A 14,432-nucleotide genomic window follows, 5' to 3' on the forward strand; every position below is an offset into this window, starting at 1 on the left:
CGTATTAGTAACTGTGCTAGCACTTCATTTACGTAGTCACTTGTAAGGGCAGTACTTGGTTCTTCAGATGGCTTCCCACTGCTTTCTCCTCCAAGAAAAAATCCTAGATACTGCTACATAGATTTCTTGGAGAAGTAGCCTCTTGCCCAGTGTTGTACTCCAGATGAACACCACAGTTACCCTCTTCCCTGTGGCTTGCCTCTGTGAGCCCAGCTGCCTATGGAGTGTTTCCAGTGTCAGAAGTCCTTTTTTTTTTCCTTTGCTTATTTTAAAAAATTTCATTTAAAAATTTTGAATTGTGGGGCAAATCACATGTAAACGTTACCGTTTTGACTATAAAATTTGTTTTTTTGAAGATTTTATTTATTTGAGATTGAGAGAGCACAAGTGAAGGGGGAGAGGCAAAGGGAGAGGGAGAAGCAGCTGCTGCCCCGAGATCAATCCCAGGACCCTGAGATCCAGACCTGAGCCGAAGGCAGATGCTTAACTGACCAAGCCATCTAGGTGCCGCTAGCCAATATATTATAGAGTTACAGACCTGTAACTAACAGATTAACACTAATGAATACGTATTTGGGCAATTTCTGGATATGTAGTGGGACTTTTCTGGTGTGTGAACTCTATGTTAATAATTCTTCAGGAAATAGATGGAATACCACTTTTGCATGAAAGTGATTGCTCTTGGGTAGATACTAAAATCCACCAGTAATCATAGTAAAGAAGACAGAACGAAGTTTTGTGGGTTTGGTTTGGTTTGGTTTTTTAGTGGGATTTGAATAGCTTCTTTAAATGCACATTGGAAGTCCAGAGGAAACTGATAACTCTGCTCCAGCAAAAGATGAAATAAAGTTAGGAGAAAAGTATGAATAAGTAATTTTGATGTATTTTTTCTTTCTTTTTTTTTTTTTTTTAAGATTTTATTTATTTATTTGATAGAGACAGCCAGCAAGACAGAGAACACAAGCAGGGGGAGTGGGAGAGGAAGAAGCAGGCTCCCAGCCGAGAAGCCCGATGTGGGGCTCGATCCCAGACCGCCGGGATCACGCCCTGAGCTGAAGGCAGACGCTTAACGACTGCGCCACGCAGGCGCCCCTTGATGTATTTTTTCTAATAAGCAGATCCTTCATAAGACTCTTCATAGGGTTTTGAATATCCCTGTTAAGAGAATGGAAGAGTCAGGAGATCTTTAGCATTGCAAGGCATTGGGGGGCCCTGGGCTCATTATAAATACAGCTGCTGTCCCATTTGCGCCTCACCTGGCTAGCTGTTACTCTGTGTTGACACTGGGGGCTGGGCATGACTGCACTGACAGCCTCTCATTTTGTTGGTCTTTTATAATTTCATTGCTTGAGGGCTGTTAGGTGAGTTTTAGCTTATGACTCTTTCAAGAGGTGGAACGTTTTCAGCTCCTTTTGTCGTCACGTACAGGAACACAGAACACAGCCAGAAGTCTTTAGACTTCGTTTTTAGTTCATTCATTTTGGGTTTCCGTCTTTTTCAGTTTGAGCTTTTTCTTTTTTTTTTTTTTTTAAGATTTTATTTATTTATTTGACAGAGATAGAGACAGCCAGCGAGAGAGGGAACACAAGCAGGGGGAGTGGGAGAGGAAGAAGCAGGCTCATAGCGGAAGAGACTGATGTGGGGCTCGATCCCATAACGCCAGGATCACGCCCTGAGCCGAAGGCAGACGCTCAACCGCTGTGCCACCCAGGCGCCCCAGTTTGAGCTTTTTCTTATTCAGACCTTAGATAATTTAAAACTTAACAAAGCAGAGCGGTTAAAATTGAAGTGGGTTTAGAGAGCGGAATCTTACCTGCTTGCTGTTTTACCCCAAATTCTGTTTCCTCCTTGCCACATTCATCCCATATAACCAGTTCATGGTTCCATGGGGATTTTACTCAGCACTAGTCAGTCAAACTTTGTTTTATAGGTGAAGAGATGTGAGGCTCAGTGCTCTTGGACTCCTCCCAAGTCATATAGCTAGGCAGTGGTAGAACTGGGATTAAAGCCCAGATCTTGTGTCAGTAAATCTATTGCTCTTTCCATTATGTTGTACACCATGGATAGTGCATTTAAAATAATGATGTTGTGTACTTTATAATCTTCAAAGGGTTTCCACACACGTCTCATTTGATTTTCACTCTGTGACTTGGCAGGGTAGATTAGTATAATAGCAGCTAATGTTTATTGAAGGCATAACCTAAATGCTAGGGATAAGGGTACTTTTGCATACATGAATCATTCTTCATCCATTTTTTAACTAGTTTTTAAAAACCTTAGCAGTTGACTTCTATGTTGATGCTGGATAAGAAGTCCATAGGTTATTTTAGTTTTGTATTATAGTTTCAGAAACATTTATCACTTTCCTAAAGGTCATTGAGGACTGTGGGGCTAGATAGGGAACCCAGTCTGCAAGAGTTTCATCTAGAAGACAATTTTTATTTAAATATTTGATAATTGAATGGCTCATTGGTAAAGAGCATTCTCTTTTAGTCAAGAGGACATGTTGTAATTCAGAAGGTTGCTTGGAACAGAGAAGATGAGTGTGTGTGTGTTATTTTTGAGTGTTATTTGTGTCAAGTTGTGGTATCCCGACATACTGCTCTCCTCCATTCTAGGATAAGTCCTATTTGAAGAAGCAAATCAGTCATCTAGAATGGAGAACTCTTGGCCCGAATATGGCTTGAGAGTCGTAGGTGCCTGTTTTTTGAAGCTCCTTACTGGTTAGCAGCAACATAAGCCCTGGCTTCATGGCATACTGCTTTACAAGAATAGCTTTTTACATAGTGGTTTCCTGATTTCACACTGCAAAGGAAGCACTGTAGGCTTTAGAACCCCCTAAATGACTTACGCTTAATCCTACCTGTTGTGTGGTTCTGGTTAGCATCAAAAGTGTGTATCATTGACTAATCTTGTCTGTGTGCCATTTTGGGGAGAGAGTGTATCATTTCTATTAAACAGCACAGAACTTGTGAATCTTTGGAAAGATGTTTTAAAATAAGAGGAATAGGGGCACCTGCTGGCTCAGTCAGTAGAGCATGCAGCTCTTGATCTTGGGGTTCTGCGTTTGAGCCCCACATTGGATATAGAGATTGCTTAAAAATAGAATCTTAAAAAATAATAAAATAAGAGAAATAAAGTAGGTAAGATTAAATATACAAGGTACAGTTTCAAATATAGATATACTGGGGTACACTGTACTGAGACATTCCTATTGCTTTATGTCTTCTGTATAAGTACATTTTCTTTATTTAACAAGAATTTATTGACTCTATCATATGTAAGATTAATGTTTATATATATATATGTATAGTATGTTCATATTTTCATTCTGTAATGTTTTGAGTATGAGAAAGAGGAGTGTGTGTCTAACTGAACTCAGTGAAGTATGAATAATCTTTGATGCTGTGTGCATATGAACAGAAGTCTGATAAGCCTACTTATTACTTGCTTCCTGTCACCTGGGTCTCTCTTTTATTGACCTTACAGTTTAGGTTGTCAGGTAGCTTTGCTGCATGCCAGCTTGGTCTGTTACTGCTCTTTGCCAGCATCATAGATGTGGGTCACGTAGTTTTCTTTGTGTCCAGAGTTTTTTTTCTCCCTACTCTTCCTTCCTAAAATCTTTCCTTTAAGTTCGTTTGTAGAGCTAGTTAGTATTTCCTTAATTGGTACTTATTTCTTTTTAGATTGTAAAATTTTAGAACTCATGCAAAAATGTCTATGATTTCATTTATCTCAGTATTGCCCAGTAAAATATGGTGCTTTAGACACAGTAATATTCAATTAGCTTTGATCTATAGGTAGTTTAGTGTGGTGTCCCCTATACATGTCTGAATTATTTCTTAGGTGCCATAATTACCTATGCTGTGAGAAGTAATCTACAGCTGTCTACTTACCTATAGCATCTATTGTTTGACAAAAGAGAGTTATACAACTGATGTCATGTAACAGTGATAGGGCTGATAAATTGCCACTCCCAGCATTCAGCGAACACTAGATTTGCAGTTCAGTTTTTACCTCAATCCACTGTCATAGGCCATCATAGATTATTTAAATGAATTTGATAGTACAAGTTGCCTTAAGTCTTTTCTGGAATAAGTAAAGGAGGTTTGCATAAATAAGTATAGAGCATCAAAACCGTTACATAATTAAATCTCTAAAATTTGTTGCTAAAGTGTATGGATATAGTGTTAATTTTTATATTTGATTTCTGAAAATAGTTCTGTGTGTCTTATATAGAATACAAAAGGAAACTATGAAAGAATTTTAATCTAAAACGGAATAAGAGGATATGAAATGGAGAATCTCAGGCATATGCCCTCAGAGGAGCGTACTTAAAAATTGAGGGGCTGATTTCCTATAAATGTCTGATGTACAGAAGATGGAGACCTCTCTCCTGACCAGTGAATATCTGCCAAGAATCTCTCCCCATCCTCAAGCCGATGAACTGACCGCTTGGACTTGAGCTGGGCTTCCCCCCTTTGCAGTCCTTCCCCATAAGCATAGCCCACCCCAAACCCTCAACAGGCTTGGCTATTGCTTGGTACAGCGTGCATTTCCCAAATTGGAATTGCTCTATTGTTCTCAAATAAATTCAGTTTCTGGTAATACGAGCTTTCCTCAGTTTTTCTCTTTATTTAGGTTGACAGAAATCTAGTAGTCAACTACCCAAACCTCTTACAGCAAAAGACCCAGAAAATGTAATAATTGAGACCTAGAGAGATGGCGATGTACTGGAGATCAGTGAAACCAGTTAGTGGCAGAGTCTGGACTAGAAACAATTCCTCTTACCCTTATTCTTTTATTCATAATCTTTTGGTAAAATCTCTATGGTAAAAACAATAACAGATTGACTGTCATTACTGTACTTTTATTCAGTCAGTATTTAACATTGATTAATCCAGATATTTATTGTTTTCCTTGCTGCTTTTTTTCCTGTATTTTTGACCTTTCAAGATAATTTTTCTTCTACCTGAGGGATATATTTTAGGATTTCTTTAGTGCAAGTTTGCTGGTGGCATTAGCTTCTGTTTTTATTTGACCAAAATACCTTTATTTCATCTTTCTTGACTGAATTTTTCTCTGAGTATAGAATTCTAAGTAAGTTAATTATTTTCTTTCGGCACTGTTGTCTTCTGGCACTATTGTTTCTGTTGAAAAGACAGCTGTTGTTTAATTGGTGCTCCTTTGAATATTTTGAATGGATTCTCTGTTTTCCCCACCCATGGCAGCTGCTTATTTCCTTGAACATAGTAAGCACAATTCAATTTTTAAGTGGGTTAAAATCAGTATCTGGGGCACCTGGGTGGCTCAGTGGGTTAAGCGTCTGTCTTCAGCGCAGGTCATGATCTCAGGTCCTGGGATTGAGCCCCACGTCAGGGCTCCCTGCTCAGCGGGGAGCCTGCTTCTCCCTCTCCGTCTGCCTGCTGCTCCCCCTGCTTGTGCTTTCTCTCTCTCTCTGTCAAATAAATAAATGAATAAATAAAATCTTTTAAAAAAAAAACAAGATCAGTATCTGGAGTCTGTAGGTCTGTTAATTTGTTTCTGTTGGTTCTCACTCATGTGATCTTACTACTTTGTGTGCCTGGTTATTTTTATTTGTGTGCCAGACTTTGTATTTTCAAAATGGTTTGCAGAAACATGGGAAGGTTAGGATGTTGTTGCCCTCCATAGAGGATTTACATTGCTTCTGCCCAATGCTTTGGAGTGCTGAGCAGTCCGGGATCGTTTTTTTTTGTTTTGTTTTGTTTTTTAAAATTATAATTCCAGTATAGTTTACATACAATGTTATATTAGTTTCAGGTGTATAATACAGTGATTCAACAATTCAGTACATCACTCAGTGCTGATCATAATAAGTGTACTCTTTAATCCCCTTAACCTATTTCACCCATCCCCCCCACCCACCTCCCCTCCAGTAACCATCAGTTTGTTCTCAGAGTCTGTTTTTTGGCTTGTCTCTTTCTCTTTGTTTTGTTTCTTAAATTCCACATGTGAATGAAATCATGGTATTTGTCTTTCTCTGACCAACTTATTTCACTTAGCATTATACTCTTTAGATCATCCATGTTGTTGCGAATGGCCAAATTTTATTATTTTTTATGGCTGAATAATATTCCATTGTACATATGTATACACACAGACACACACCACCTCTTCTTTATCCATTCATTTATTGATGGACACTTGGGCTGCTTCCACAATTTGGCTGTTGTAAGTGCTGCAATAAATATAGGGGTACATATATCTTTCAAATTAGTGTTCTCATATTCTGTGGGTAAATAGTGGAATTACTGGATCATATAATTTATTAAGATAGTAATATTTATTTATTTAATAATCATTTAAGTTTTTGAGGAACCTGCATACTGTTTTCCCCAGTGGCTGTACCACTTTGCATTCTACAACAGTGCAAGAGGATTCCTTTTTCTCTATATCCTCACCAACACTTGTTGTTTCTTGTGTTTTTGATTTTAGCCATTCTGGCAGGTGTGAGGTGATACCTCATTGTGGTTTTGATTTGCATTTCCCTGATGATGAGTGATGTTATGCATCTTTTCATGTGTCTGTTGGCCGTCTGTATGTCTTAGGAGAATATTTGTTCATGTCTTTTGCCCTTTTTTAATTGGGTTATTTGGTCTTTAGGTATTGAGTTTTATAAGTTCTTTATATATTTTGAATACTTGCCCTTTATGGGATATGTCATTTGCAGATATTTTCTCCCATTGAGTGGGTTGTCTTTTAGTTCTGTTGATTGTTTCCTTTGGAGTGCAGAAGCTTTTTATTTTGATGTAGTCTCAGTAGTTTATTTTGCTTTTCTTTCCCTTGCCTCAGGAGACCTATCTAGAAAAATGTTGCTATGGCTGATGTCAGAGAAATTACTGCCTGTGCTCTCTTCTAGGATTTTTATGGTTTCAGGTCTCACATTTAGGTCCTTAATCCATTCTGAGTTTATTTTTGTAGATGGTGTAAGAAACTGGTCCAGTTTCATTCTTTTGCATGTAGCTATTTTTCCCAACACCGTTTGTTGAAGAGATTGTCTTTTTCCCAGTGCACATTCCTGCTTTCTCTGTCAAGGATTAATTGACCATATAATCATAGGCTTATTTCTGGGCTCTATCTTCTGTTCCATTGATGTTCGTGTCTGTTTTTGTGCCAGTACCATACTGTTTTGATTACTACAGCTTTGTCGTGTGTCTTGACATCTGGAATTGTTTGTGATACCTTCAGTTTTGTTTTTCTTTTTCAAGATTACTTTGGCTATTTGGGGTCTTTTGTGGTTCTATCCAGATTTTTAAGGTTATTTGTTCTAGTTCCATGAAATAAGCTGTTGGTATTTTAATAGGGATTATATTAAATCTGTAGATTGCTATAGGTAATATGGACACTCTAATAATATTGGTTCTCCTGTCCATGAGCAAGTTATATTCTTCCATTTGTTTTCATCTTCAGTTTCTTTCATCCATGTTTTATAGTTTTCAGAGTACAGGTTTTTCCCCTCCTTGGTTAAGCTTATTCCTAGGTACTTTGTTTTTTGGTGCATTTTGTAAATGGGATTGTTTTATTAATATCTCTTTCTGCTCCTTCATTATTTGTGTATAGAAATGCAACAGATTCCTGTGTATTGATTTTGTATCCTGCAACCTTAACAAATTCATTTATCAGTTCCATTTATCAGTGGAGTCTTTAGGGTTTCCTACATATGGTATCATGTCATCTGTAAATGATGAAAGTTTGCTTCTTTACCAGTTTGGATGTCTTTTATTTCTTTCTATTATCTAATTGTTGTGGCTAGGACTTCCAGTACTATATTGAATAAAAGTCCTGAGAATCTCTTGTTCCTGATCTTAGGGAAAAAGCACTCAGTTTTTCACAATCGAGTACAATACTAGCTGTGTGTTTTCTTATATGAACTTTATTGTGTTATGTTCTCTCTAAACCTACTTTGTTGAGGTTTTTTTGTCATGAGTGGGTGTTGTACTTTGTCAAATGCATTTTCTGCATCTATTGAAATGATCATATGATTGTTTTCCTTTTGTTTTGTTGGTGTGAATATTGAACCACCTTTTCATAGCTAGGTAAATCCCACTTGATCATAATGCATGATTTTTTTTTGATGTATTATCAGATTCATCTTGCTAATATTTTGTTGAGGATTTTTGCATATATGTTCATCAGAGATAATAGCCTGTATGTATTTCCCTTTTTTTGTAGTGTCTTTATCTGGTTTTGATATCTGGGTAATACTGGCCTCATAGAATGAAACCTTCCTCTTCAGGTTTTTGGGATAGTTTGAGAAGAATCGGTATCAGTTCTTCTTTAAATGTTTTCTAAAATTTCACCTGTGAAGCCATCTGGGCCTGGACTTTCATTTATTGGGAGATTTTTTGATTACTGATTCAATTTCATTGTTATTAATTGCTCTGTTCAAATTTTTATTTCTTTCTGATTGAGTTTTGGAAAGTTATTGTTTCTAGGAATTTACTTCTAGATTGTCCAATTTGTTGGTATATAATTTTTCATAATATTCTCCTATAATCTGGGGCTCCTGGGTGGTTCAGTGGGTTAAGCTGCTGCCTTCAGCTCAGGTCATGATCCCAGGGTCCAGGGATGGAGCCCCGCCACGGGCTCCCTGCTAGTGGGGAGTCTGCTTCTCCCCGCCCCTCCCCCATGCTCTCTTGCATGTGCGTGCACTCTCTCCCAAATAACATCTAAAATACATACATACATACATATATATATATATATATATATATATATTCTCTTATAATCCTGTGATTTTCTGTGGTGTTATTTATTGTTTCTCCTCTTTTATTTCTGATTTTGTTGATTTGAATCCTCTCTCTTTTTTTTTAAATGCTTCTGGCTAAAGGTTTATCAGTTTTGTTGAGTTTTTTCAAAGAACCAGCTCCCGGTTTCATTGATCTGTTCTATTGTTTATTTCTGCTCTAGTCGTTATGATTTCCTTCTTTCTACTGGTTTTAGGTTTTTTTTTTTCTTCTTCTTTTTCTACATCCTTTAGGTGTAAGGTTAGTTTCTTGATTTAAGATTCTTCTTGCTTCTTGACGTAGGCCTGTATTGCTATGAACTTCCCTCTTAGAACAGCTTTGGTGCATTCCAAAGATTTTGGACCATTGTGTTTTCATTTTCATTTGTCTTTTTGTATTTTTTGATTTCCTCCTTGGTTTCTTGGTTGACTCATTCATTGTTTAATATAAGCATGTTATGTTACTTCCATATATTTGTGTTAGTCTAGGATCATCTTAATTTACTTTCAGAGATTGAAATAATCTAAGGCAGGATATATTTTTGACAAAATTTGGTCTGTCTACTTCCAGTTTACTTACTCCTAGGATCCTAGTCCCAAGTATAGAGATTTATGTGCTTGGAGGACCCTTAAATGCCAACTTTTGTTCCCTTACTGTGTTGTTCAAAAACATTGCCCAGCCTCTCAGCCACTCTTTTATAATTTCCACATGTTCTTAGGGGAAAAAGCTGTCCCAATCTGGGAAGGAGAGGTGAAGTGGCAGGTTTTCTTTTTCATCTTCTAAATCTTGGCGCAGTAATTTTTCATTATTTTCTGGGCCTTCTATGCCTTTTTTTTTTTTTTTAAATGTTTTATCTAGCTTTCCTCTTCCTCAGAAAATGAAATAAGTTTCTTGTTTCTTTTCCCCTTTTTTTGGTCTTATTATTTGAATCCTCAGTCAGTATGAGTTTGTTATACTTGGTCAAATTAGTGGAAATGAAGAAATTACTAATTTCAGTCTCATTCCTTTTTCTTTTCAAAGCTTAAAAGTTTGTCTGGAATAGCTTTATTACTTTGGAATAGAGAAGAACCTTTAAAATTTATTTTTTTTTAATTATTGTAACTTTGTTTCATAGTTTTCTACCCTCAGTAGACCACTGTTAATATTTCATATTGGCCTTTTGCAGTAGTTACCCAGTAGATCTTAAATGAGTAAGACTCTTAAATAATTGATTAGCCAACTGAATTAAACTGTGATGGCATATTTTATTCTTTAACTTACCTTCGTTTAGCTGATTAATCGTTGCCTTTAATTTTTGTGAGTATGCATCCTTAACATATAATGGCCAGAACCCCCAAACTATTTACTTGTAAGAGCAGATGTATAGATTCAGAGTTTATATAAAAATTGTGTATTAACACATTTCCCAGACTCCTTTAAGGTAAGGGTCGAAGTCTTGAGAGACTAGACAAAGTGAGCCTTTGAAAACAGAACTGTTAAGTAAAGCAAATATGGCAGTTCTGGGACTCATAATGAACACATTGGGTAGCCATGTCCCTACCTTTGTCAGACTGAAAACAATGCCAGCATCCACATCCCCTAATCTGGGTTAATCCCTTGCCTCCTGTTTGCAGAGCTCTTTGCTAATGCCCCTTGTCTCTCTGTTGGACTTACATTTTTAAGAGAATGTCTCTACATATCTTTAGGCCCCTTTTAAGAGTAGACAGTAAAAATTCATAATTAATGTCAGCAAGAAAAACTATAAATCACATAATATGTCAAATATAGAAATATTTGAAAGAAAATATCTACTGATGTGGGTGGCTAAAGTGTCATGTTTTAAGGTGTCAGTCACTAACAAATTCTTATAAACCGTATCAAAGCTGATTTGTATAATGTACAGAGCTTCTCGAGTAGCATATGCATTGATAATAACTTTTACATAGTTAGTAGAAGAAAAATAACCTAAACAGAGGACATGTTAATTTTGTGAAGGATAATGCAGTCCTGTCTCAAGATGTAGCCATATGGCTAGAAGGATTTTATAAGGAGTTTCATTTAGTGCCTGCTTTGACTTCTGAACCATTTTATATCTTGCTAGCCACTAAGCCAGCTGACACTTGAGATAAGCCATTATTTGGTCATTTTGGTGGTTTAATGGGATAGTGGGTCAAGTGTAGCCTTAAGGAGAATGCCAGATTTGATAGTTTGTTATAAGTGATAATCCTTCTACATTATCTCCCCTAGACGTGTTGTTTTAATTGACTTCATTTAGGGGTTTTTGCATAATAGGTGAATTACACGGTGACCGCACTCTTAAGTGTCTAGTATGTAATAGCAAAGATAGAGTGTAAGAGCCATATCAGAGGGCAATTCATGAAGGAAAATGTTTTCTTGGGTTCTGTTAATACTAATTAATGTTAACGAGTAAGCGTGGCCATGTTAGTCTAATTTGGTGATTCTTTATGCAAGTGTGTATCAGGTTTGGTGCTCAGGAATGCATAAAAGTTTTTGCTATGAAATTAAATTTATAGTAGTTATAATCTAAGCCTGACACTTATCTACAGGAGGGTGTTTAAGGAACAAATTTCACTTAAGAAGCAGGAGAATGTATGCTTTGGAAAAAATTTTAACTTTCACAAATTGAATATTTGAGTTTAATTTCTCATTTTTCTTGATTTGAAATAAAATGTCAGTTAGTAGTACATTATGTTATAAAATTCACAGTTTCGTTTTTTTGTTTTTCCCTTAATACAGAAGCTCCGCCATGAGACGAGGTGGATGGAGGAGGCGAGCTGAAAGTGACGGCTGGGAAAAATGGGTGTGTTTTAAAAGAGTAAAAATACTTACATTTAATTGTCTAGGTATTTTTTGTTCTTCTTGTAGGTTATGGTGTGGTTTAAGGCATTTTTTAAAAGTGTAAATCACTTTAGATACCAACGCTTCTGAGTTTTCACAACATATTGAAAGCTTGTTTAAACTTTTTAACACCTGAACTTTATTTTATCCTGAGGAAATAAATGTTCTGGTACACAGATATTTATTTATGATAATTTTATTGCAGCATTGCTAAAAATACTGAAAAACAGGAAAACATGATATACCATAGTAGGGAATTGGTAAAATAAATTACCTTTATGTAGTGGAACACTGTCCAGCCATCACTTAGCTTTACATTTCTTTCTTTCCTTCCTTTCCTTTCTTTGCCTTCCTTTCCTTTCCTTCCTCTTTCTTTCTTTCTTTCTTTCTTTCTTTCTTTCTTTCTTTCTTTCTTTCTTTTTCTCTTTCGAGAGAGGTAGGGGAGAGGGGCGGGGGGGGGGCAGAGAATATTAAGCAGGCTCCATGCCTAGCATGGAGCCTGATATGGGGCTCGATCTCACAACTCTGGGATCATGACCTGAGCCAAAATCAAGAGTTGGATGCTTAACCAACTGAGCCACCCAGGTGCCTCTTACCTTTATATTTAACTTGGCAAGATGGCCTTGACTAAAACGGTATGTTGTAAAGGACTATTATATATGATCCTATATTTCTAAAACCTCTATATTCTGAGACATAGTAATAAACTTTGAAAATAAGATCCCAAAATGTTGACAGTGGATAGGATCATACCTCATTTAAGTTTTCTTCTTCATATTTTCTGGAAAAAAATTTTTTTTCCACAATGAGCACGTAATATTTGAATACAGTGAAGTAATTAACATTTTGGAAGAAGTATATGTACTACTTCTAGATATCTATGGCTGTATTTTAAAGATCTAATGGATAGTTCTTTTTAGTAAAGTAAAATCAATAAAGATTTAACTGGTAATTCAAATACTTAAAAGCTTAATTTTGTCAGTGTTTAGGAAAAGTGTAGCTGAATTCATATATTTGTGTAGATCTTTAGCAAAAATAATGTTTTTATATTCTTTCTGAAATTGATGTTCTCTAAGGAAAATTATTACAGTTATCAAGTAGATTGATTAGATCCAGAATTTGGCCACTGAATCATCTATTGTAGTAGCTCCATGTATGGATTACTGTACTGGTTTGTTGAACTGTTTAATTTCACTTTAAGTTGCTAATTTTAAGCTTCCTGTATTCAGAAGATAGTGGAAGCCAGTCAAAAATATACTCTTACTGACCACTTGTCAAATTTTTAATTGATTTAAACTTCACTGTAACTTCTGCTTGATTTTGTAGGTAAGAACAATGTTTTATGGGATTAAACATTATTCTTGACCTACCTTTCTCTTTTAAAGTAACTGTTATAAGAATGTGATAAAAGAATTTAAAATTGAGTTGACAGAGGGAAAAGTCTTCCTTGACCTGCCTGTTTATTGCCTTGCATTATGGTTAATGTTTATAATTACACCTTGTCATCATTATACCTTGGTCACTAGCATAGAATAAGGTCTGTTTGTTTGTTTTAATGTAAATTTCTTGAAGAAAGGGGGTGAAAAAATATAACTTTTATGATTGGTTTACCTTTTTTTAAATTCTAGGGTGGGTATATGGCTGCCAAGGTCCAGAAATTGGAGGAACAATTTCGATCAGATGCTACCATACAGAAGGATGGAACTTCATCTACGATTTTTAGTGGAGTTGCCATTTACGTTAATGGATATACAGGTTGAGTCCTTTTTACTTTTTAGGTACCCTATTTTGGCATGTACTTTTATTAGGGTTGAGGGTGATTTGTTTTAAATTGTTTTTTTAAATTTTCTGTATAAAAATGATAAAATCCTCTGTTTAGTGTCTTTTACTTTTCCTTTTTGTCCCACCTGTACTTGCCATTGTGTTTTTCATTTTGATTTTTATCAAAGTACACAGTTTTAAAAAGCAAAATGAGGTTTAAAATGGAAAACAGTAGTCGTCTTTTGTAACCACTTGACAGGAAGTTCATCACACACGTGTGGGGCATGTACGCCATGAGCTTCAGTATAGTGGGATCTGGTAGGGCCATTTCATTGGTGAATTTCCAACTATAATTATCCATAGGTCCTTTCGAGCTGATGGGGGAGGAGGGTAGTGTGTCTGTTTGATTCCCAGAATCTTACTTAGAGAAGGTGTAACCCTAGCTGCTGGCATTTTGGTTGCCATGGGGGAAGGATGAGGCCACAATTCTCGCAGTTTAGAAAACAGAATTTCATTTTATCTTCCTCTTCTTTTTTTTCATCCCTTGCATCCACTTCTCCCCTCCTGTGTGCCTGTTGACACTGAGTCCACTCTCTGGAAGGGACAGAATAATCTTTCTTCTTTGTGAGTGGAAGTGGAGATCTGGACTTCTAATTTGTCTCTTAGAATTTCAACCATAAAATTCTTGTTTTATGACCTGTTCACATGGCCACTTTTGAAGTTGCCCAGTGCGTCTTTTTCTGGGCACTGAGTTTCTCTTGCTTTCATTGGCACCAAGCAGACTCTTCTCTGCTTCCACATAGCCAGCTTAGATTTTATCTTTCTCTGATTTGTAAAGTCAGTTATCACTTGTCTGTTGGCTATCAGCTTTTATTACTAAAGTTTTCAATCTCTTGAGAATTCCTCTCCTCTTAAGATCATTTTAATGTGTGTGTTTTTTAAGTGAATGGCTGTAAATATTTGTGTTAGTCTGTGATATTTATCCCTCTCTGCTTCTCAGCTGGCTGTTAGTTGTCTATCTTTGAGGTCTCTTTATGCATCACTTCCCCTAACTTGTCTGATTGT

General features: G+C 36.3%; 1 protein-coding gene across 7 annotated transcripts in view; it reads left to right on the forward strand.

The window, feature by feature from the left end:
* The window catches only part of REV1 (REV1 DNA directed polymerase), a 92,625-nt gene that overhangs the window by 14,584 nt on the left and 63,609 nt on the right, over positions 1 to 14,432 (forward strand). For 5 of the 7 annotated variants that reach the window (XM_026487772.4, XM_048222739.2, XM_048222738.2 and 2 more), the window contains 2 exons: positions 11,505 to 11,568; positions 13,235 to 13,361. In XM_026487772.4, coding sequence (XP_026343557.1) covers positions 11,515 to 11,568; positions 13,235 to 13,361 — 181 coding nt within the window. In that variant the 5' untranslated portion in view covers positions 11,505 to 11,514. Of the gene's footprint in view, positions 1 to 11,504; positions 11,569 to 13,234; positions 13,362 to 14,432 lie in introns of those variants that run through there. The other 2 variants (XM_026487807.4, XM_044378692.3) reach the window with 1 other exon arrangement.

Source organism: Ursus arctos, unplaced genomic scaffold (genome assembly GCF_023065955.2).
Source record: "Ursus arctos isolate Adak ecotype North America unplaced genomic scaffold, UrsArc2.0 scaffold_8, whole genome shotgun sequence".
NCBI classification, from domain to species: domain Eukaryota; kingdom Metazoa; phylum Chordata; class Mammalia; order Carnivora; family Ursidae; genus Ursus; species Ursus arctos.